The 25,783-nt window shown below is 45.7% G+C and overlaps 1 protein-coding gene across 2 annotated transcripts in view; it reads right to left on the bottom strand.

Annotated features, from left to right (window-relative positions):
• Nucleotides 1-2,396: 2,396 nt before the first annotated feature.
• Nucleotides 2,397-25,783, bottom strand: part of SHPRH (SNF2 histone linker PHD RING helicase) — a 425,259-nt gene continuing 401,872 nt past the window's right edge. For both annotated transcript variants that reach the window (XM_029594036.1, XM_029594035.1), the window contains 3 exons: nt 18,949-19,127; nt 15,897-15,977; nt 2,397-4,027 (listed from right to left, as the gene is read on the bottom strand). In XM_029594036.1, coding sequence (XP_029449896.1) covers nt 3,940-4,027; nt 15,897-15,977; nt 18,949-19,127 — 348 coding nt within the window. In that variant the 3' untranslated portion in view covers nt 2,397-3,939. The remainder of the gene's footprint in view (nt 4,028-15,896; nt 15,978-18,948; nt 19,128-25,783) is intronic.

The raw sequence follows: 25,783 nt of genomic DNA on the forward strand, positions 1-25,783 counted from the left end.
TCTCGCCCTATCTCCAAAGAGATTCTCTCCAGTACACAGCATGTCAGCTAGTCTTTCCTGTATCTCTGGTTGGAGATCTGACCACCGTATCGGTAGAGGGAGGCTTCGGTGACCCACCGGGCACTGGTGCCATCCCGGGAACAGATGCCAGCTGGGTCTGTAATGCACCAATAAGCACACTGAGCTTCTCCAGAAGTGGTACGAGGAAGGGTGGCACCGTCTCCGATGCCGCTGGTGTCACAGGACCAAAGTCCTGTAGCAGCTGTTCCACTGCCAGCTGGACTCAGTGCTCCAGCTCCTTCTTGAACGTCGCCAATGCCAACTGTAAGGAAGGAGCGGTGGTCAGATCTTCCTCGGACCTGTGAAGGGGATTGGCGACTGGCACCAGGACCAGTGGAGACCATCGCGTAACCTGGGCATTAAAGGAGGATGGGCTCTCCTTGCCATGGGGTCGCTTTGGAGGCATTGTGGCAAAAGCCGGTGTATTCCCGTGCCTGGCACCGGGCATCGACAGGGACCAATGCTGATACTTCTTAGGCTTCCCTCGATGCTTGGCCTGGTCCTTCCCTGGTGCCGAGGCTGAGGCGAACAAATCCGTCATCCTCGGACCGGAGGAGATCGACAGTGGTCAGTCTACGGTGCCCCAATCCACTGGCAACCTCAATGGAACCAACAGTCCTGCCGATGTCAATGGCGTGGTGTCCATTGATGCGGCTCCGAGGTCCTTCGATGCCGATGGCTCAGACTTCTTTGACACAAAGAGCTGACCCATCTTGTTGAGTCGAAGTTGATGTCCCTTCGAGGTCATCTGGGCACGTAAGTGGCAACTCCGGACGTCATGCGATGCCCCCAGGCAGAGGATACAAATGTCATGAGGATCAACATGGTCTTCAGCCACTGGGGGCATTGGCGAAAACCGGACATGGACATGATGGGGCGAAACTAAAGGGTAGAAGGATGGAACGATGGCAGTAGGTGACGATGGACGGTGGGCACCAAAGTACCAGCACCACAGGGGGAACTGACCACGAAAAGAAGCATACCTGAAATACCGAAAATCCTACCTGGGGACACTATGGGGAGGAATCGAAAGGAACACAGCAACAGACTGAAAGAAAATGATTGCAAAAACTGCAAAAAAAATGAAGTTTTCCGCAAGGCAAAAGCTAAGTTTTTAGAGCTCAATCAAACTGTGAGGCTTACAGCTCTGCGGAACAAAAAGAGACTCAAGAGGGACCTCGTATGAACATGTGCTAGAGCGCATGCTCAGTGTGCCTAGTCAATTTTTCTAGAAACTTTGATATACGTTTTCTGCATTGAGCTCCATCTGATGATGTCACCTATGTGTGAGGACTACCATCCTACTTATCCTCGGAGAATTATAGACTTTCAAGCCCTAATGAGAGAGGCAAATCTAGATGTATCTGCTTTCTCAGAGAAAAGACTGAATGAATTCCACAACTGGGCTATTATTATAGTGGGTTACAATATCTGTTCAGAAAAAAAAGATAGAAAAGGAGGAGCAGTAGCACTTTATGTAACAAAAAATATTAATAGTAATACAGGAAGTATAGGGAAAGGCAGAAGCACTGTGACTTATCTTGGAAAGGGAAGATGGTACTTCCACCTACACGAGTGATCTACAGATGTTCAGGATGGATGGATGGAGATCTTTTCAAAGACATATATATGATACTGAAATGAAGTGTGTGTGTGTGGGGCATGAGAATGTTGCTGGTGGGAGATTTTAATTTGCTGGTTGTTGATTTGAACATTCCATCTACAGAATCAGTTGGACGTATAGAAATCCTGGGCTCTCTTCTAGTGGCACGCCTCAGGCAAATGGTAATGTAATCCAAGATGGAAGAAACAAGAGCTGGTATTTATAAAAGAAGAATGTATTTCTAATTTCCACACAGGAAGACACCATCTTAATTAAAACGGTGGCACAACTTACATATTACAGCCAGATTGCCAAAAGTACCAACTGAACACACTAGTAACAGACACTTGCTGTGTGAAACACCGTCATAATAGACTTCATCATACAGTAATAACTTTATAACTCAGCCTTATTTTTAATTAAATGTCTGATAAATATCTATTTTTCAATATTTTTTCAAATTATATGCTGTGCGAAAATTCAACTTGAGTATGAACGCTATTATTCAACATCTATGAAGCCTTGTGTGTTGAGAATGCAAGCCTTCATAGATGTTGAATAATAGCGTTCATGCTCAAGTTAAGTTGAATTTTCGCACAGCATATAATTTGAAAAAATATTGAAAAATAAATATTTATCGGACCTATGATTAAAAATAAGGCTGAGTCATAAAGTTATTACTGCACGATGAAGCCTATTATGACAGTCTTTCACTCAGCAAGCGTCTGTGACTAGTGTGTTCAGTTGGTACTTTTGGCAATCTGGCTGTTCTATATGATATCTTGCCATAGTCCTAGGGTTACGTGATTAATAGATTGACAACTTACATAGTAACATAGTAATGATGGCAGAAAAGGACCAAATGGTCCAGCAAGCTTCTCATGGTAATATCTACCATGCCATGCATGTTACACCAGGTTTATCTTAAGGGTAGTCCGTGAGGTTTCCCATAATCCTCATGATAAGGGTCGAAATATTTACAATAAAAAAAACAAGCAACTATCAAACCCATAAAAAACTACTGCTAGCAACATTTTTACTGGGTGAAGAGCCTTCCAGAAAATTCTGGCAGTGCTGACTTGCTTTGCTTTTGGACTTGGCTGTAGAAGCAGTCCTGTGCTTTTTCCTTTATATCTGCATATCAGTACCCCCAGACAGTGAGAGTTGAGGCCTGTATTGGTTGCCATCTGAATCCAGTTCCCCCTTTTTCACCCCCACCGCCAAAGCGGAGAGTAATGTTGCAGTTGTGTCAAAAGTATCAAGGCTTATTGGTTGAGGGTGGTAAACCCCGTGCTTCTGATAAGGGTAATAACGGTCGCACCAATCGGGTTAACCCTATGTATTCTTTTCTTAAGCAGGCGCTGGTAGGATGGAAAGACATTTGTAAAGCAGATGAATAGTAGGCTAAACTAAAAGAAGCTATAGTAATGACAGTTACACTGCAAGGCTTCAATTCTTGGTTGGCACTGGTACAACCTTGCTCTACATTTCCTGATCCAGATCCCTCAATCTCACTTCTAGGGTTTGAAACAATGAAGCACTTTCAGGACCAATTCCAGATGGCAGAAATTTGTTGGGTATAAGTGTTCTCAAAAGCTTTGGTGAGGGAGTCATATCAGTGCTGGGGGTCTGATTAGAGATGTCTATGGCAGTAACAGATATCAGTTTTGAACTACAACTGGTCTCTGACTCCAGTGTTTTTCCCTTAACAATGAAAGAAAGGAAAGAGGTGAACCAAGAATCCTGTAAAGAGAAAACACATTTTGCCCTTTCTTTTGGTCATCTTGCAACCAAATAGGGTAAGGAAGACGTTTACAAGACAAAAAAACAAAAAAAAAAAAACCCCACACACTAGCAGCAAGGGAGAGAAGTCAAGGCAGGCTACCTATGTACACATACGTGTAGGCTGAGGTACTGCTTTGTATATTAACATTACAGGACATTCATTAAAGGAATTTGTCTTGATTTGGAATATAATAAACCACTGCAATCAAAACTAGCAAATTAGCAGACAATTTTTTTAAAAAACATTATTTCCCCCTGCACACACTAGTCTAAATCACTTTTTTTTTTCAGGGAAAAAAGTAATTGTTTGACCTGGAAAAAGACTGCAGAATTCAGGTGTTTAATTGCACTGGCAGAACGAAAAAAAAATTTTTTTTTTTAAAGTTCTTGTTTTTCACCACTGTCAATAACGCTGGTGGCATTGACTGGAAATTTGTTGCTTAAGTCTTCATTCTGAAGGTGATACTGGGACAAAATTCAGGTTTTTTTCTTCATTCAAGTTCTTCTGTAAAAAGATCTGCCAGATCTGCAACTGTCAAGACTGAGGCTTCAGGCTGTTTCATGGATGAGCTAGTGTGACTGTACAAAAATAGAAAGGGCTAGCATCAAACAGAAAGAACAAAACACAAAACACTAGAAGAAAAGACTGGTACTGTGGCTTTGAAATACAGCAGATAGCAGTTCTGTTACTAAGCAGATATAGAACTGCACACCATAAAAACACTATTTATGTTCCTGCTCAAATGCATGGGTTCAATTTGCCCAGATTTGGGAGAAAAATAATTGGATCCTAAATTAAAAGATCAGGGCCCACATGGGTTGTACATATTCTAGAAATGTTGCATAACTCACTTTTAATGCCATTTTAGAATAGCCCCTTGCTCTGAGGCACACAATACATTATCAGTCTCATTTCAATATGCAAAACTCTCATTATTGCTTTCTCAATAAGATCCCTCCTTATCCCTCCCCCACCAAAGACGATGTCTTGCACACCTAAAATAAGGGTAAAAGCAAGCTCACATATTGATGTCAGTGCAAAGGCATGAACCCAACAGATGCCGTATTCTAAAACTGCTTTAGTTTCTCTATAACAAATTATATCTTTCAAAAGCTTATGTTGCACAGCATTGTCTAGGTAGATGTTGCAAGGTTAACATGTTTTAGAATGAAATTCACATCTACATAGGACATGTTCTACTGCTTACACTCACTTTTGAAGCAGACACTGGGCCGGATTTTAATACCTATGCGTGGTGTACATTTGTGCGCGCAACCCGGCGTGCACAAATGTACGCCCAATTTTATGACATGCGTCCTCCAAAATCGGAGCGGCCTCAGAGGGAACTTTCCTTCCGTCGCCCCCCCCCCCAACCTTCCCCTCCCCTCCCTTCCCCTACCTAACCTACCCCCCAGCCCTACCTAAAAACTCCCCTTAACCTTTATTTTATAAGTTGCGCCTGCCTCCGGCCAGGCATAGGTTGCGCGCACTGGCCAATGGCTGGCCCATGATCCCTGGCACAGCGGCTAATGGCCGCTGTGCCTGGGGGCTCTGGCCCCGCCCCTTTTTTCAAGCCCCAGGACTTACATGCGTCCCAGGGCTTTATGCGCGCTGTTGGCCCTTTTAAAAATAGGCCTGGCACGCGTAGGGCTTTGAAAATCTGCCCCACTGTATCTAACAAGATGAGTTCCAACCTAAATATCACATATTTTCATTTAACCACCCAGAAGCTACAGTTTCAACTTCTGTCCTCTAATAATATGTATCCTGGCCCCTGAATACTTCTAAGGTAACCATGTAGCAGAGAAGATACACATTGGCACAGCATCAAAAGAGTTGGCACTTCTGGAAACAGATGATAGATTCTAGAAGGAGCCGGTAGCCAGGAAACGAAGTGCAATGTGCACTTTCACCTCCACGCAAGTTGCAACAGTGGTCAATACAGGACTGCAAGCATTGTCTTGTTTGATCATCTAACTTATAAGTAAGTGGGTTTATGCTCCCCTGCCAGCAGATGGAGACAGAGCAAGCTGATGTCACAGTATATATAGCCCTGCAGTGACCCCAGCCTGCCAGTATTCTCCGTCTCCAGCAGATGGTAGACGTGCATCTCCCTATGGGGATTGCTTCGAACATTTTTGGAAGGAGAAATTTGAAATTCTAAAATCAGGAAAAGAAAGCTCCGCTCTCCTGTGGTGATAGCTAAAGTTCCCTCCCCCAGTTGAGAATTCCTGAGGTGATTTCCGTGGTTCCTCAAAGGTGTGCCTTGGTCCAGTAGTTGAGTTTCCTGCATGGACAGCTGTTAGTTCAGCTGAAAGGCAGCGGGTGTAGGAGGCCAAGCACGGCGGAGATGGCAGATACCCTCTCCCCCCACAGCTGGAGACTGTCTCTATACTCAGCCAGTAAGCGCTGAGCTCAGGAAAGGTTTTTAAAAAAAGAGAGAAAGTTTTAACCTGAATCAGAGACAGTTAGAGGGGTTTCAGAACTTCCTACGTTCTCAGCGTGCCATACTGACATTCGTTCCCGCTCCCGTTGGGGTTGGAGAACTGGACAGCTGGGCGGGCTGAGCAGCCCCCGGTGGGCTAGGCTCTGCACTTAGGCTTTGTTCTTGCATGCCGCGTGGTAAGTCATGGCAGTAGTTTTCATGCACTCTTGTGTGTGCGCTACTGCCCTCTATAGGCTGTCGGTGTGCACAGTGCGTTGGCTCTGCACGCATGTTGTTTCCTCGGTTTTTGGGAGTGCTTTTTATGCGTGAAACCTTTTTGCATGCTTAACTTGGCACACAGGTTGTGGGTGTGCCTTGCCATGCCTTCTTCGCAGTGCTTATTTTTTTAGGCACATTTCCTTTTGAGCGCGAGCCATTCCGACGTATACTTACCACCGTGATGGCGCCGGTAAGCAAGAAGCCTAAGCATCTTCCTATCTTGTTGCCTGTCATATTAGGGCTTCTCAGCCTGACCTGGCTTCTAACCTGTGTCAGCACTGCTCAGACACTCAGGGAGAATTGTCTTCCTCGGATTTTGCTAAGTCTGGCTTTTACCATTCGTATGATGAGTTGGTCATAGCTTTGACTGGGGGGACGCCAGATCTTGGTTCTCCCTTGACTGGCTCTTCTGCTGGCAAGGGCAGTTCTGTGGGACTAGCTCCAGTTCCTTCTTTTTTTTTTTTAAATTATATTTTAATTAAGTTTTCAACAAATATGGACAGCATAAACATGCACGAAATCAGGACAGGATGATACAACAAATATAAAGAAAAATAAGAACATATTACAGAAAATATTCATCTAATATCCTCGGTACTCTGAAATAAGGGAGAACCAACATTACAAAAGACTGCAATATAACACATCAAATATCAAGCAATCGAAGGGAGATGGATTATCAATAATACATTACTGCTACTATCTAACTAACCTCACCAGGAGATTGATAAGAATCCAAAAAGGAAGCTAAATGAGATGATTAAAAACAAACAAACATAGTATGCATTATTAATATTCATAACACATTTAAAAGAAAATAGAACTATAATCCAGGCGCCTAACTGTCTAACTCATGGATAGAGAGCCAGAAATTTATTCCGTTGTTGCTGAGTCACTCTTGATGTCTGGATAAATCTAGAATCTTCTGCCCTAAAAAGATTAAGAACTGAATCTTGGTCTGATGCAAATACAAAATTTACCAAGTGAGTTCCATGACTTTCAACTTGATTTTCAGCTGATGATTCCAATAATTCAGTTACATTTATAGCTGTAGAAGGAGAAGAACTCTCTTTCCTCTCAGATGACAAAAAGTAAACCCTTGAGACAGGTGCAATTGTCTCTGATGAGAAATGTAAAACTGCTTGCAAATAATTTTTAAATTGTTCCCTAGAAGAGATCAGCTTTACCTTCAGAAAATTCAAAATTCTCAGGTTTAAATATCTAGGGACGCTGGCATGCACTCAATGCCAGCATTTACAACGGACTCGTCACCTGGAGCAGTTGAATCCAAAGTGATGCAGAAGCCGTCGATGCTCCTCTGAATCAGGGTGGGTTGATACGAGACCGAGCTAATCTCTCTACCCGCCCTTTCCTCTTTGTGTGCGGCATTATTTTCCAAGAAATCAGAGAAAAAAGAACGAGCGATTTGGAGCTCCCAACACCACGTCCCAGCTCCAGTTCCTTCTGGGCTTCATCTACATCCACTGCTTTTTCTTGGGTGGAATTGTTTTCAAGGCTTACATGCCTTTCTTCAGGCACAGTCTTCAGTTTCCCCAATTTCTGTCCGGTTGAAACCTCAGCCAATGGCTCCTCCCTCTTCCAGTCCTATGCTTAAGCGCCGGGGCTCGCCTCGGCTCCCTGTGAGTGTTCCAACAGGAATCTGGATGGCACTGATGAGGAGGTTGATCCTGATTCTCTGGAAGATGGGGAAATTCCTCCATTGCTGAAATCGTATCAAACCATGTTATGGATCTTTCATGGAGATGAACTGCTGGCCCTGATTTTCCAAATCTTGAAACAGCTGGGTGTCCCTGGTTTGGAGCTGAAGAAGAATCCATTTTGGTTTCCTTACATAAAGCCTTTTGTTTTTACCCTGTGATGGATACCATTCAGGAACTGACTGATCTGGAATGGGACTCCCCAGAAGTGAATTTTAAAGGGGGTAGGACATTGGAAGGACTGTACCCCCAGGATCCGGGGGTGAGAGAGCATTTGCGTTTTCCCAAAGTGGATGCTCTGGTATATGCCATTTCTAAGTGGATGATTACCCCCGTAGAGGGAGGAGCGGCCTTGAAGGATGTACATGATAGAAGAATTGAGGCTATTCTTAAGCAAGCCTTTGAAACAGTGGCGATTAATTTACAGACTGCCTCATATTGCACCCTAGTGGAGATATCTTGTCTGCTTCTCTATCAGGTTGATGAGTCTGGAGGAAATTCCAGAGCAGCTATGGAACATGCTGCCACCTTTTTAGCAGATGCAGGCTGTGATTTGGTCTGGACCTCGGCCAGAGGGGTGGCTTTGGTGATAGTGGCCAGGCATAAACTCTGGTTGCGAAATTGGTCAGCTGACACACCCTCCAAAGCCAGTTTTACCAAGATGCCTTTTAAAGACCCGCTCTTGATTGGAAGTGAGTTGGAGAAACTAGCCAGTAAGTGGGACAAATCTATGGTTCCTCAGTTGCCGGAGGATAAGAAGCAGTTAGAGCGTCCCTTTAGAATTAGGGAGTGTCTTCGGGGTTCCAGGTGTTTTTGTCCCTACAGAGGGACGACCTTTCAGCAGACTCGGCCTTTCGTCAGGTCTCAGTCTTTTCGTCCCAACAGTCCAAGAGATGAGCAGGCTTGGGTGTCAGATCTTCCTGAGCTGCCCAATGAAGGTTTGCTGACCCACCTTCCGAAACAGGAAATAGGGGGGCATCTCTCTCTCTTATCGGAGGTGGGTAGAGATCATGTCGGGCCAGTGGGTCCTGGAGGTGATATACAGAAGGATATGCACTGGAATTTTGCAGTATTCCTTGGGACAAATTCATGGTGTTCTCTTGTCACTCCCCTCAGAAGAAACAGGCAGTGGGAGTTTACGCTTCAAAAGATCCTCAGACTAAAGGCTGTGGTTCTGGTGCCCACATCTCAAGAAAGTATGGGGTGATATTCCATTTATTCTGTTGTGCCCAAGAAAGAGGGCTCCTTTCGTCCCATCCTGGATCTCAAGAGGATCAACCATCATTTGAAGGTGACTCATTTTCTCATGGAAACCTTACATTATGTGATATTAATGGTGCAATTGGGGGAATTTCTGACCTCCTTGGATCTGTCAGAGGCTTACCTTCATATTCCCATCCGATTGGAACACCAGTGCTTTCTATGCTTTGTAGTGTTGGAGTGCCATTATCAGTTTTGGGCGCTGCCTTTTGGTCTAGATGCCGCTTCTAGAACATTTGCCAAGGTTATGGTGGTAGTAGCAGCAGCCTTGCGAATAGGAGGAATCCTTGTGCACCCGTATTTGGATGACTGACTGATTTGAGCCAAGTCTCAGGAAGAGAGCTGCCTGGTGTCACACAAGGTGATCTCCTTATTGCACGAGCTCGGTTGGATGGTGAATCTGACCAATAGCAATCTTCAGCCACCCCAGTCATTGGAGTATCTGGGGATTTGGTTCGACACAGGACAGGACAGAGTTTTCCTACTGGAAATTCGGATCCAGAAACTGATGTCTCAAGTGCGCCAATTGATGAACAATTGATGGCCAATGGTGTGGTCCTATCTACAGATGCTCTGTTTGATAGCGGCTACCCTGGAAGTAGTGCCGTGGGCAAGGATGCATATACGTCCTCTTCAGCGCTCTCTATCTCATTGGAACCTGCAGTCTCAGGACTATGTGGTTCGGCTCCCACTTGCCGATGGAAATCTGCTCCCAACTCCAGTGGTGGTTGCAGGAGGATCATCTGAGAAAGGTATTTCCCTTGTCCTCTCCAATCTGGCTGGTGCTCATGACAGATGTGAGTCTCCACAATTGAGAGGTTCACTGTCTGGAGTTAATGGCCCAAGGGCGCTGGAATGCCGAAGAGTCCTGCTGGAACATCAATCACCAGGAAGCCTGGATGGTATGGCTGGCGTACCTGCAGTTCAGCCATAGGCTGCGGGATCCAGCAGTTTGCGTGCTGTCGGACAACACGATGATGGTGGCCTATATCAATCGTCAGGGAGGAACCAGGAGCCAGCAAGTGTCGCAGGAAAGACACCAGCTTATGGAATGGGTGGTGTCGGCCTCTCACATTGTAGGAAAAGAGCAGACTCTCTCAGTAGGGAGAGTCTGGACCTAGGAGAGTGGGTGTTGTCAGCAGAGTCATTTCAGCTGATTGTGGATTGCTGGGGACTTCCATTCCTAGATTTGCTGGTGACTTCTCGAAATGTGAAGGTTTATTGATTCTAAAGTCGCAGGAGAGATCTGTGGTCCCTGGGAATAGATGCTCTCGTACAGGTCTGGCCTAAAGACAGATTGCTTTATGCCTTTCCTCTGTGGCCCTTGCTGGGCAGGATAATTTGCAAGATCAAAGGCAATAGGGGCTAGTATTCCGTGGTATGCAGACCTGTAACAACTCCTGGTGTAGGCCCCCTTTCGCAGCACCTGGACCTGTTACAACATGGAGGAACCGCTCAATACTGTCTTATGGTTTGGCCCTTGAGAGGGCTCACCTGTTGAAGCGTGGTTAATCCTCTGTGGCGACTGCCACCTTACTCCGCGTTTGCAAGTTCTCCACTTCCCTGGCTTAAGTGCGAGTTTGGAGAGTTTTTGAGGCCTGGTGTGTGGAGCGGGGGGTTATTCCTCGTTCAGTTAAGATCCCTTTCATTCTGGATTTTTCGCAGGATGGGTTGAATAAAAGATTGGCCCTTAATTCCTTGAAGGTGCAGGTTGTGGCTCTTGCCTGTTTCAACGGCCTGGTGAATGGTGTGTCATTGACATCTCATCCTGATGTGACCTGTTGTTTGAAGGGAGTGAAGCATCTTAGGCCTCCCTTGAGGTTGCCAGTTCCATTGTGGAGTCTTAATTTGGTGCTGTATTTTTTTGGTGGGCCCTTCGTTCGGACCACTGCATAGCTTTTCCTTATGGTTTTTGACCTTTAAGGTGTTCCTGGTGGCAATATGTTCTGTGCGTCAAATTTCTGAACAGCAGGCCTTGATGAGAGCTATTCCTTCGAGTGACTCCGGGGCATTACATCCTTCTTGCCCAAGGTAGTTTCGGACTTTCATTTGAATCAGTCCATCTCCTTGCCATTATTATTATTATTATTTATTTCTTTTATATACCGACATTCAATCGAGATATCACATCGGTTTCCAGATAACCAAGGGAATAGGGCGTAGTCCGCCCTATTTTACAAAAAACAATTATAACATATTTTACAAAAAACAATTATAACATATTTTACAAAAAACAATTATAACATATTATAACAGTGGTACATGGAACAAAAGGTTATAGGATATAACAAAAGGTTATAGAAAATAACATATGTACATGAATGTGTTGTTGATAAAATAAAATTGGGATAAGGGACTTGTTGGGTAGGTAATTTAGGAATAGAGGTGGGGGGGATGGGGGAAGGGAGGGGGGAAGGTGGGGTGGGAGGAAGTAGCGGAGTGAGGGATTCAGGGGGTGAGAAGACTTGAGTATGGGATGAGGTGGGTTGCGTTCGGGCAGGTTAAGGGTCGGGTGGGAAGGCTTTTAAAAACAGCCATGTTTTTAGGTGTTTTTTGAAGGTTTGCAGTGATGGTTCATTTCTGAGACAGGTGGGGAGGGTGTTCCATAGGGTGGGTCCCGCTATTGTTATGGCTCGTTTGCGGGTTGCGTTGAGGTGTGCAGATTTGAGATTGGGGATGGCTAGGAGGCCAGTGTTGGTGGATCTGAGGGTTCTTTGTGTGGGGTGTGGATGTATTGCGTTGTTTAGCCAGTTCATTTTGTTGTTGTGTATTTTTTTGTGCATGAGGGTGAGTGTTTTGTAATGGATTCTTTGTGTGATGGGTAGCCAGTGGAGTTCTTTGAGGGTAGGTGTGATGTGGGAGGATTTTTTGTTGTTGGTGATGATTCTGGCGGCGGCATTTTGTAGAACTTGGAGGGGTCTGATGTGGATTTCTGGTAGGCCGATGAGAAGGGAGTTGCAGTAGTCGAGTTTTGAGAGGATAATTGATTGAAGGACTGTTCGGAAGTCGTGTGCTTGGAGAAGGGGTTTAAGTTTTTTCAGGGTTTGGAGTTTGAAGAATCCATCCTTAATTGTATTGGAGATGTGTCGTTGAAAGTTGAGTTGGCTGTCAATTGTTACTCCTAGGTTTCTTGTGGATGGAGTGAGTGAGATTTGTGAGATCTGTGGCACTCCCGTGTTGATTGAGGTTCCTGGGTGGTTGGAGGGGGTGCACTTGAGGGGATAAGAGGGACGGTCATCGTGGATGTGAAGGATTTCTGTTTTGGCTTGGTTGAGGCATAGTGATAGTTGGGATAGTAATTGGGACAGATTTGAGCTGAGGTTGTTCCATTTTTTCATGGTGAGTTGGATGGACTTGTTTATGGGGAGAAGTATTTGTATGTCGTCTGCATAGACGAAGTAGGTGAGGTTTGCATCTGAAAGGTATTTGCATAGTGGGAGGAGGTAAATGTTAAAGAGGGTTGAGGAAAGGGAAGAACCCTGTGGGACCCCATGTGTGAGGGGCACTTGAGAGGATTCGGATGAGTTTGTCTTGACGATGTAGGATCTGTTTGAGAGGTAGGATTTGAACCATTTGATTGTGGTGTCTTGAAGACCAATTTCTTTAAGTCTGGCGAGGAGTGTTCTGTGATTGATGGTGTCAAAGGCGGCTGATATGTCGAGGAGTATCAGGAGGAACGATTTGCCTTTGTCACGGCCTCTGAGGATGGTATCAGTAAGGGAGAGGAGGAGGGTTTCAGTGCTGAGGAATTTTCTGAAACCGTGCTGTGCTGGCTGAAGAACATTATGGGTTTCAAGGTGGTCTGTGAGTTGGTTGTTGACTGTTTTTTCTATGATTTTTGCTAGGAATGGGAGGTTAGAGACTGGTCTGTAGTTTGCTGGGTCTGATTTGTCGAGTTGAGGTTTTTTGATGATTGGTTTGATGATGGCATTTTTGAGTTTTTCTGGGAAGATTCCTTGTTCGAGGGATAAGTTGATGATGTAGGTTATTGGTTTGACAATGATCTCTCTGATGAGTTTTAGGGTTTTGACGGGGATGGGGTCTAATGGGTGGGATGCAGGGTTGGTTTTTTTGATGATGGGTTCGATTTCTGTAGAAGCAACAGGTGCGAATTGTGACCATATGTGGATGGGGGGGTGGATGGCAGTGGGGTCGTTGTGGGTTTGTGGAATCTTGGCAATAATGTTGTCGACTTTGTCCTTGAAGAATTGAGCTAGTTTTTCGCTGGAGATGTTGCTGGAGTTAGGCGTTGTGTCATTTTGGATGGGGTTGGTTAAATCTTTGACATAGGCGAAGAGGGTCCTTGGGTTAAATTGGTAATCATGAATTCTTGACGTGTAGAAATTGCGCTTTGCTGTGTTGAGATCTGTTGTATAGTTGTGTAGTAGCGTTCTGTATTTGTCTTTCAGGTTTGAGGTGGGGGTTCGTCTCCATTGTTTTTCAGTTTGTCTCAGTGTTCGCTTTGAGGTTTTCAGTTCTTGGGTGTACCATGGGGCTTTTTGCTTTGTAGATTGTTTGATTTCCTTTTTTATCGTGGGACATAATGTGTTGGCTATGTCTGCGTTGATGGATATCCAGGAGTTTGTGGCGGTGTTGGCGTCATTTAGGTTGATTGTTTTTAGTGCCTCCGGTAACAGTTCGGCGATATCTTCACTGGAGCATGGTTTGGTGAATTCGATGATTCGGTTGTCTGTTTTTTGTGGGTTTGATTGGAGTTGAAGCTTGGCTTGTATGAGGCTGTGGTCGGACCATGGGATGGGGGTTGTGGAGGGTGGTCCAGTTGCGGATATTTTGTTGTTTAGGAAGATTAGGTCCAGGGTGTGGCCCGCTTTTTGTGTGGGCGTGTTGATGATTTGGGTGAATCCAATGGCAGACATGGTGGATAGGAGTAGTTCACTGGTTGGAGAAAGTGGATGGGAGTCGATATGGAGATTGAAGTCTCCTAGTATAATGGCTGGCTCTTGTAAGTTGATGTGGGTTGTGATGGATTCGATTAGGGGAGAGAGGTTGTGCTGTAGGCATCCAGGTGGGGCGTAGAGGAGGAGGATTTGGAGATGTTTAGATTTGAATAGGTTGGTTTCGAGTGGAGGTGGTAAGTTAAGGGAGTGGGAGGAGAATTTAAATTTTTTGTGAGCTAGGAATAGTAGGCCACCTCCTTGGATAAGGTCAGGGATGTGGAGGAGTATCACCTCTTGTGCTCCTTGGATGTCAAGCTACTTGTCATGCGGTATCTAGAAGTCTCTGAATCTTTTTGAAAGGTGGATTGCCTGTTTGTTCTCCATGGCGAGATTAAGCAGGGTACTCCAGCTTCCTGGGCTACCATAGCTCATTGGATTAAGGAGATAGTCAAAGCCGCTGCCCAATCAGGTTAGGGCTCATTCCACTAGGGCTCAGGCAGTGTAATGGGCATTGGTTAGTCTGTTGTCTCCCATCGATATCTGCTGAGCTGTGATGTGATCCTTCTTACATACTTTTTCCAGGTTTTATCTTCTGGATGTGCAGGCCCGGGAGGATGCAGCCTTTGCACACGCAGTGTTGAGTGGACCTGCAGGCAGCCTCTCACCCTGTTGGGGAGTAGCTTTGATACATCCCACTGGTCCTGAGTCCATCTGTCTACACGCTAGGAAATGTAGAAATTACTTACCTGATAATTTCGTTTTTCTTAGTGTAGACAGATGGACTCAGCTCCCTGCCCTTGGCTGCCACATGAGTGTGTCACAATAGTCCTCCTGTGGGGTGCTGGGTCCCAAGGGATTACTCATGTTCATCCAGTCCCTAGCTTGGGGTACCTAGAATCTTATGTGAGTTTGGTGAGTACAGTTCTGGTTACCTGTTCTTAATCAAGTTTTTTGCTAGTCTGTCCACAGTTGCTTTTGAAGAGAATACTGGCAGGCTGGGATCACTGCAGGGCTATATATACTGTGACATTAGCTTGCTCCATCTCCATCTGCTCGCAGGGGAGCATAAACCTGAGTCCATCTGTCTACACTAAGGAAAACGAAATTATCAGGTAAGTCATTTCTCTTATTTTATCCGCATAATTTCAGATGTAAGCTACCACCGGTCTGGGTCTACTTACATTTTCATTGTAAACTTCCAGTCTATGAATACATTCAAATTTCACTGGCAGTTGTTCAGGTTGAATCCCCAGCTTTTCAGGTATGATCTGCTCACATAATCTCTATAAATCTCAATCTTCAACACTCTCCTGATTTGCCATTATAGCAAAGATTCTTTCTGAAGCTTCTATTTTCTTGATCAGCAATTTTACTTTCCTGTTTTTCATTCTCCTTCTCTATAGCCCTTATCTGACTTTGCAAAAACTTTCAGCAGTTTCTTCATGCTCAGCGAATTTCCCTTCATTCCCAGATATTCTGTTATTATGTGATAATAGCGTTTCTCTAAACTAAGTTATGGTCGATTGAAATTTTTCCAGCTTGTCTTCTAAGACTGCTGTTACTCATTCTGTCATGTTTGGCAACTTCCTCTGGCATTATTAGCACACATTGTTCTACCTCAGCTGCCATTTTGCATTCTCCTGCCTTAACTTTCCCCATTGTATTTTTCCATGTATTTGTTGCCATATCTAACTGTGTATATAAGCATGACAACTGAGATAGGTTTTGCTGTACCTTTGGAAGGAATGTATTCAAAGTAGTTGAAGTAAAACCTCTCCTCTACTTTATTATGGATCTGCTTTTCAACCAGCTGCATTTAACAGTATGAAATATTCAAACCATTTGCAGGTGATTAAAAACTTGTTACCTTTTCTCTGCAGTTTTTAGCATTGCTTGCATTCTCTCTTCAATAGTTGATTTAATTAAAAACCTGTGAACAATGGTGGACCTAAGACAGGAAACAGATGACAAACCTCACATGCTGCGACTGAGCAAGTTTCAGACTTTTCAGAGACATAAAGATCATAAGAAATTTGATAAGAAAATCAAAGTTTAGTCTCATTTTGTACAGCAAAGCATAAATAAAATCACAAGTACTATAAAGTGCTATGTAACGAACAAAGTTTGTATGGTCAGTCAGCTATCCTATTGGTCAAATTCCATCTAGTTGCCGCCATAGAACTGCTTATTATGAAGCTACTGGGCCAGAACATTTTGCCAAGATCCACTGATTGAAACAAAGACACATATAGTTAATTACCTAAACCAGTGGTTCTCAACCTGTTTTCTAGCGGGACACACCTGGCAGATAATGCTTACAGGCGTGACACATTGAACCCTTGACCATCACGGGGCTAAATATATACTCTGCATCCACAGGAACCCGCCCCTCCTCCCCAAACAATGGATGCAGAGCAGAAATAGGATATTTCAAATACAACTCGCTATATAAAAAAGATATTCTGATTCTGGTGCTATCTCAGTAACAGAAACACAAACTCCCTTACTACCAGGAACACTGTAAAATACAAAACCTGAAAAAAAAGAGACAACTCAGCATATGTGTAGCAAATCTTCCATACCACTGCAACACTAATTCCAAGAACTCAAACAGCAATAGCTCTTCCTGTGATAAGGCAGCAGTGCAGCACCAATGCATGTCCTACTGAGAATGAGAAAATTCAACAAAGAAGATACGATACAAATCCCTACCTACTAGTAATATACCTCACCTCAATCATACAAACAGATCCAGCCTTCACCAAGTACAGAATAAAAGACCACAAATTACAATTGTGGAGACAAACACTCAAATGGAAACCTCAAAAAGCCACTCTGCATGCAGTGCAAAACTGGAGAGCTAGAAACAGAAATACATATCCTCCTACACTAAGCAAAGTACAAAGAGAGAAATGCACATTCCCCAAACTGACATATTATGGCTCTGGCACCCTATCACTCCCCTTCCATGCCTCCATCATCCTTCACTTTTCCCAATTACTCCCTTTCAATCATCCGCTCACACTCATATCCCTGCCCAGCATTCCTGACCCTCCCACATCCTCTTCCCTGTGCTCCCTCTCCCCCTGCTTGACTCTCTCTACCCCCTTCATCCGATCTCCCGCCCTGCCCAGCATTCCTGATCCCCCACATCCTCTTCCCTGTGCTCCCTCTCCCCCTGCTTGACTCTCTCTACCCCTTCATCCGATCTCCCTCCCTGCCCAGCATTCCTGATCCCCCATATCCCTCTTCCCTGTGCTCCCTCTCCCCTCTTCATCCCATCCCCCTCCCTGCCCAGCATTTCTGACCCCCCCCCAATCCTCTTCCCTGTGCTCCCTCTCTCCCCTGCTTGACTCTCCCTGCCCAGCTCTCCCAACCCCGTTTCCCACCCCTTCCTGCTCAGTAGTCCCCACGCTACCTCTCTGTTCCACCCTTACTTTCCGGTATCCCCAACCTCCTTTCTCCCACCATCCACAGGATGAAGAGATCGGCAGCAGCATCACTTCCAAACCCAACAGGGGAAGATAAAGTTTGCGTCTCATCAGGCCCAGAACAGTAGGAGCTGGCAATGTCTTGCTCTGATCTGGGTGAAGGAGGAAACAGTCTCCCACTGAGCCAGAAAGAGAAGGAAGTGAGAGTAGCCTCCCATCAGGCCCAATGTAAGAGACGTCAACCAACTCCCACCCAGACTGATAAGGAGGCTGGCCCTGCGACACCTCCCAGAACCCCGTGACACACCAGTGTGTCCCGACACACCTGTTGAGAACCACTGACCTAAACTACAAATGGATCAATGGACTAAACAGAGATTTTTGTCAAAATGAGCTGGCACTGCATAAAGTTTTTCCTGTGATGCTGGTTCATTTAAATAATATGGAACTGGATTTGCATTGGGAGTGCTACAATTTGCAAAAAAGTTAGCATAAAATTGTGCTCTGAAAATTTCTGGGGGTAATTTTGCTATTGCTAATGAGCTGATTTGATTGATTTTTCAACTCATTAGTAGTTTAGCATGTTTTGCGAACAGCTTCGCAAATGTAAAAATTGCAAAAAAATTTTTTGACCACAATTATACATGCATATTCTGTTTATTTTTCACTTGCAAAGTCATTTGCAGCTTGGGACATTGGCCCCAAACTGTTGTCTCTCTTAATGGGCAATGAAGCTCTCTTTATTAGAAAAACTGTACCACAGTTTTGCGATGTGTACTTTGCATATAGTGGTGGCAGAAGCGGTGAAGGTGTATTCTTCATCTGTTCAGAAAGTACAACTACTACTAAAATGTCATGCCAATAGGTGCCTTATTTTATATGTGAAATCTCTATGGCCTGACATCCAATAAGGTGAATTTAGACTGAATATATTATGTCAACAGTGAGCAGCACAGTGAGTGGCAAGTTAACTGTTCTAACTGGATAAACTCACCCGATAACTTTGGCTGGGAGATTCAGCGGGAAACCTAACCAAACATTTAAGTCCTGCTGAATATACCTGGCTAACTTTAGACCTGCCCCTCCCCTACCCGCAGACTTATCTGGCTAAATTTCAGCCCTGCTGTCTTTTGATATTTATTTGCATTACTTTTAACCAGGTAATGACTTACTTAGCTAAATCTTATCTGTTTGGCAGGGCAGGAAATTCAAAACGTGGAGTTTTTCTGGCTAAGCCCCAAACTTAGCTGGATAAACCCTTTGAATATTGGCCTTGGCAAATTCTAGAGCCATAATTAAAAAGACCATAAGGCCTAGTTCCAAACCCTAAATGAATTCTTAGTATCATGATGTAACTTCCTTTTTAAATTCTCTGGTCTGATGGTTTAGTCTTACATTTGACGCTATGGAGCTAGGTGGCGGGATGGCATACTTGTGAGCATTGCATTGATTTAGACAGAAATGAAAATGATGATTATTCATTCCTACTTTGTTTGTCCAATACGGTGAACTCTGCCAATGGCCTGCAGTTCATGTGCTGGGTTCAATATGGGCTCCACCAACAAAACATGAGTTGCCTCAATTATGTTCAATCCATTGGAACCAATGTGCAGGGGCAGCAGCAAAATATTGATCCTGGGATCATATTTAAAAGCAGAGAGATTCTCCTGAAAGATAAACATGAACTTAATACATTTGCTCTGATAGGAACATGTAAATGTAGTAATATCAATAAAAAAAAAACCCTGAACTTTCACATTCCTCTTAAACATTCTAAATATGTTCAGTTTATGGTAATGCACACAGACACTCAATCATAAACTAAGCTCCTCACAGAGCTTCTCTTTGAAAAAATGCTTGCAGTCCCACGGGTACTTTAGATCTGAGGGAGGATCATTATTTCCTTCCATAACAAATACACTCTGCATAAAAATGGAAACTTTTTCAGTTAAATAGTTGTACAGGACAGTAATATTTATCATCATTAGAATATTAAACCATCATAGTTCTTTAATTTCTGGTTGCTACATTCTACCAGTCAATTCTGTTCCAGAAAGAATTTCTGTACTAACAGAAAGATGGCTTTCTTATTCAGAACTTAGAAAATTTCAGTTCCACTTTGCTCCCAGACAGGATGTTATTATACTGTGGCACCTGATAAGAGAAATTACTACTTACTTGATAATTTCCTTTCCTCTAAGGAAGGCAGGCCAATCTACACCAGTGGGTTATGCAGTCCTACCAGCAGATGGAGACGGATTAAAGCTGACTCGCTGACATCACTGACATATAGCCCTGCCCTATGTCAGCCTGCCAGTATCTCTAGAAAAGCCAACAGGACAAACTGATTATAGATTAACAGTCAATCACTCATGCTTCCAACTAACTGGGAAACACTGAGCTCAGTAATAAAGTTAACATCAACTAATCTTAAGGGCTGGTTATGTCACTTACCAGTCCTTCAAATGAATTAACAGAAATAACACTTTTCATTGTATGTATATGAAGGACTAACTAAAAGCAAGTAAGCAGCCCAGGGCAGGTTGTGGATTGGTCTGCCTTCCTTACAGGAAAGAAAATTATCAGGTAAGTAGCAATTTCTCCTTCCTCCATATTCAGGCAGGCCAATCCACACCAGTGGGATGTACCATAGCTACTCCCAAAAAGGGCAGAAGGCTGTCCACAGTCCTGTCAACACTGCATGCACAAAAGCTGCGTCCTGCTCAGTCCTAACATCCACGTGGTAATTCTTGGATAAAGCGTGTAAGAAGGTCCATGTCGCTGCTTGGCAAATCTCGATGGGAGACAACATCCAAAGTTCCACCCATGAAACAGCCTGAGTTCTAGTGGAATGCACCCTGACCCTTCTAGATAAAGGGACATCTGCATCCGCATAGGCGGCCGTGATGACTTCGTTCATCCAATGGGCTATAGTTGCCCGCATCACTGGTTCTCCTTGTTTACCTCCAACATGGAGCACAGTCAATCAGACTTCCTGAAAGAACAAGTAATCTTCAAGTACCGCACCAGATGCTGCTTGACATCAAAGGCATGCAACAGACAATCACAGTCTATTTCCTTGTCCAGTATGGGCAGGGAAATAGACTGATTCGAATGAGACTCTGAAACCACTTTCAGCAAAAAGGAAGTTACATTCTTAAGTTGTACCGCTCCCAGAGTCATTTGTAGAAATGGTTCACGGCAAGAAAGAGTTTGCAGCTTGGAGACCTGCCGTGCTGAACGCATTGCTATCAGAAAAACTGTTTTCAAGGTGAGTAGCCAGAAAGAGAGACCACGCAGTGGTCGAAATATAGGACCTGCCAAAAAACACAAGACCAGATTAAGGTCCCAAAGAAGCACTGATAGCCACAAGGGAGGACGTAGATGCTTAACTCCCTTCAAAAACCTGGTCACATCTGGATGGGAAGACAAGGGCCCATCATTGATCTGCCCCCTACAGCAAGCGAGAGCTGCTACCTGCACCTTCAGAGTGTTTAAGGCCAATCTTTAACCAAACCTTCTTGCAAAAATTCCAATATCAGTGGAATTTCAATTTTAAAGAGGGTGAGAACCTTGCTCCTCACACCTCTTGAACACTCTCCAAATCCTAACCTAAGCTAGAGATGTAGAAAATTTCCTGGCCCAGAACAAAGTGAAAATGACTGCAGAAGAATGACCATGCTTCAGCATCTGAGCCCTCTCAAGGGCCAAACCGTAAGACAAAATCGACCTGGATCGTCATGAAGAATGAGCCCCTGATGTAATAGATCCATCCTGAGTGGTAGTCTGAGAGGACTGTCCACCAGTAGCCTCTGAAGATACTACGGTTTCCAGGGCCAATCTGGAACCACCAGAAGTATAGTTTCTGTCTGACTCACAGTCTTCCGAATGACCCTGCCTATCAATGGCCATGGCATATAACACCCCGCTCCGTGGCCAAACCTAAAAGAAAGCATCGATGCCCAACATTTTCAGATCCCTTCTGTGACTGAAGAAATATACCATCTTCACTTTGTTGGAGCTCGCCAATAAATCCAAGTTTGGGTGACCCTAGTGCATCACTATGAATTGAAAGGCATTGTCTGCCAACTCCAACTCTCCTGGGTCCAAGACCTGCCTGCTGAGGAAGTCGGCCCCTACATTGTCCTTCCCGGCAATATGGGAGGTGAATATTCCCTGAAGATTTTGTTCTATCCACGCCATAAGCACATCTACCTCTACCAACACCTTGTTGGCTTCTGGTTCTGCCTTGATTGATGTGGTTCTGATTGATGTGGTTCTGCATTGATTGTCGTGGCATTCTCCAACATTACCCTTATCATTCGAGCTTCCAGCTGCTCAGCAAACAGCAAGCATGCCAGCTGAACTGCATGCGCTTCCAACCAATTGCTGGTCCACTGCCTCTCCTCAGCATTCTACCGACCTTGTACCACCAACTCTTGACACTGAGCTCCCTAACCCAGAAGGCTTGCATCTGTCATGAGCACTAAACAGTCCAGTGTCTCCATGGAAACCCCCTTCTTGAGATAATCTGCTTGTAACCACCACTGCAACTGGATACTCACTTCCAATGGCAAGTGGAGTCTCATTGTGTACTCCTGCGACTTCTACCAGGAAAGCAATGTACCTCAAGGGGCCACATATGCGCCCTCGCCCAGGGACTATGTCCAATGTGGCTGCCATTGATCTCAGGACCTGCAGCTAAGACTACACCATTGAATGAATAGTCAGTCTCGGGGCTTGAACTTGAGTACTAACTTCTAAATCCGACTCTCCAGTAGAAACACTGCTCCATATCAAGTTGCATGCCGAGATACTCTAGCATCTGAAACTGCTGTAAACTGCTTTTGGCCAAATTCACCACCCAGCCTAACTCCTGAAGCAAAGAGATCATTTTGCAAGATGCCAAGAGACTCTTGTCTGCAGTTTTTGGACCGAATCATCCAGCTATCCAGATACAGATGGACCAGAATGCACTGCTACCACCATCATGATCTTGGAGAAGATCCTGGGTGCATTAGTCATTCCAAAGAATAGGGCTTGAAACTGATAATGATGTCCCAGAATGGCGAAGTGTAGGAAACGTTGATGTTCCTGGCAAATGGGAATATGTAGATAGGCCTCTATCAAGTCGAGAGACATGAGAAATCCCCCTATTTATACTGCCATTATTGCAGAACATAGTTTCCATTGTGAAATGAGTCACACACAAATGTCAATTGACTCTCTTCAAATCCAGGATGGGCTGAAAGGATCCCCCTTCCTTCTTGGGAACAACAAAATAAATGGAATAGGTCTCCATATTTTCTTGCGATCTGGAAACAGGAATTATGGCCTTCAAATCCTTCAGCCTCTGTAAAGTAGTCTCCACTGCCACTCTGTTCTTTAGAAAGTTGCATGGAGAGACCATAAATGCATCTGGAGGAATTTGGAGAAATTCTAAAGCATAGCTGTCCCTTTGTTTCGCGCACAGCCTTTGAATCCTGTTGAGGGACACGGAGGCACGGTTGCCTGCTCCTGGGAGACAGTGAGCCCTTGGGCCATGGAGCGGCTCAGGGAGGAGCCCCAAGAAGCACAGCGTGCGAAGTGAGCGAGTACGAGGACTTGGAAGATTCAGGATACTTGGAGGACCTAGACAAGGACTTGGAAGACTCAGACGAGGACTTGGAAGACTCAGCATACTTGGAGGACCTAGACAAGGACTTGGAAGACTCAGACGAGGACTTGGAAGAACCGGAGTGCTTGGAGGACTCTGAAGAGGTTTAGAGGAAACTGGGAGTTTCAGGCAAGGATACAGGACAGTACTGGGTGAGTACTACATCGCAGCATGCCCTACAAAGCCGCCCATGGCTGGTCACCGAGCAGACTCCAGGTGAAGCAGTGGAACTTGAAACCAGGCGAAGCAGTGGAACTTGAAACCAGGACATGTCGAAGATTTAGAAGAGGCCTGCAACGAGGTGAGCCCTACACCAGTGGTCCCCAACCCTGTCCTGGGGGCCCACCAGCCAGTTGGGCGACGGTTCGGGGGTGGGCTGGGAGGGCGGTCCTGAGTCCCCCGGCTCTGCGGCCTGTGCCAGGGGATGCCGGGGCAGCGCGCGCAAGTTACACCTGCTTCAAGCAGCATAGGAGAATTGAGGATAGCCTCAATTCTCCTATCCTGAGCATCTTTTAGAGTTGCTCCTCCTTCTACCAGGATGGTGGTTCGCTTGGTAACAGTGCACACCAAAGCATCCACCTTTGGGAATTGCAATTGTTCCCTTGTCTTCGGATCCAAGGGGTACAAACCCACTAAATGTTACGCTGGGCTCCGGTCAGGAGGCGTGAACACCACCCAGCAGGGTGGCTCCAGGTGGAGAGAGACAGGAAGCTTAGAAACAGTGTCTGGTTCCAGGCTGGGTCAGGGCAGGCAGCAATAAGCAGTGTCTAGTTCAGGCTGGGTCAGGGCAGGCGGCAAGGAGCAGAGTCTAAGTTCAGGCTGGGTCAGGGCAGGCGGCAATAAGCAGTGTCTGGGTCCAGGCTGGGTCAGGGCACAGTAAGCAGGGCAAGGCAGGTCAGAAGGCCCGTAGGCCACACACACACAGAAGGCCCGTAGGCCACACACCATAAGCGGGGCAAGGCAGGTCAGAAGGCCCGTAGGCCACACACACACAGAAGGCCCGTAGGCCACACACCATAAGCGGGGCAAGGCAAGTCAGAAGGCCCGTAGGCCACACACACACAGAAGGCCCGTAGGCCACACACCATAAGCGGGGCAAGGCAGGTCAGAAGGCCCGTAGGCCACACATACACAGAAGGCCCGTAGACCACACACCGTAGTCAGGGCAAGCAGGTCAGAAGGCCCATAGGCCACACATACACAGAAGGCCCGTAGGCCACACACCGTAAGCAGAGCAGGCAGGTCAGAAGGCCCGTAGGCCACACATACACAGAAGGCCCGTAGACCACACACCGTAGTCAGGGCAAGCAGGTCAGAAGGCCCATAGGCCACACATACACAGAAGGCCCGTAGGCCACACACCGTAAGCAGAGCAGGCAGGTCAGAAGGCCCGTAGGCCAGGTGAGAACAGCGAGGAAGGAGGCCCGAAGGCCGCGCAAGGCAAGGCAAGGAAAGGCCCGAAGGCCGCGCAGGGCAAGGCAAGGAAAGGCCCGAAGGCCGCGCAGGGCAAGGCAAGGAAAGGCCCGAAGGCCGCGCAAGGCTAGAGCAGGGAGCCCAGGTGAGCTCGATGCCGAAGCACCGAGGCAACTGGCAGGCAGGGTTATAAGGACACACCCAGAGCACAGAGTGGACAGATAAGATGGACTGGGCCTGTCCGGAAAGCCAGCACTAGAGGGACCCCTGGTGGTGAGGCGGTTGCACTGCAGCCAAAACTGTAACACTAAAGCATGCCCCCTCTTTAAAACTTGCCTCTGGGGCATTCCACTGAAGGTTAATTAACTCTTGAATTAGATCCAGGAGGGGAAAGAAACAGGACGCTTTACGTAAAATGGCCAAAATGGGATATTTCATTTGTAAGCCCATAGTGTCACTCCGTCCACACCAAGGGACTTCATGGTCTGAGTCAACAGACTCAGCAAATCCTCTTTGTATAAAAACTGGAATAGAGTCCGATGTAGCTCTAAATCAGCTGGAATTTCTTCCTCTTCTAGAAGGGTGAAAACCAAGTCCCTATTGGAGTCATCTGATGTATCATGATCCACATCCCCCTGAACATCTCCAGGGATAGCCTCCCTGGGGCATTTGCTCATAGTGGCTGACAAATTGGGAGACCCAAGAACACGATCACTTCTTAGTAGGTTCCTTCACTTCTGCTGGGCATCCCTGTAGAAAAGCCTGCGTGACCTGGAAAAATTCCACCCAGGAGAAGGATGATGGATCCATACCGGGACGCATAGGTCCAAACCTGGCACTCTCCGACCCGTCTCTCGGGGATGACTGCCATCAGGAACAAGGGAGGTGAGGAACTGTCCACTGTGTCACATTCTGCCCCACTCCCCTCCGGCGCCACCACAAGCTGAGGGGATGTCACAACATTGGCAGAATCTGTAGTAGATAAATCGCCTTGAGCATCTAAAACAGCGATGACACAGGTGTTGAGAAAGTGATGGCTGGATTGACCTTATATGCTAAGCCTCTCGGACAGCAAGGTGCTTAGACATTTTTGTCAATGGCACCATAGTTTTCCTGCACGTGGCTCTAGATGGCCTCCTGCTCACACCCTAACAGTGCCCGTGTGAACCCATGCAAATACGCACTAAAATCTAGACCGAGGCCTTATGCACACAAGTACCTGCGCATGTGCACACACATGTCAGGACACTGCTG

This window comes from Rhinatrema bivittatum, chromosome 3, assembly GCF_901001135.1.
Source record: "Rhinatrema bivittatum chromosome 3, aRhiBiv1.1, whole genome shotgun sequence".
Classification (NCBI taxonomy): Eukaryota; Metazoa; Chordata; class Amphibia; order Gymnophiona; family Rhinatrematidae; genus Rhinatrema; species Rhinatrema bivittatum.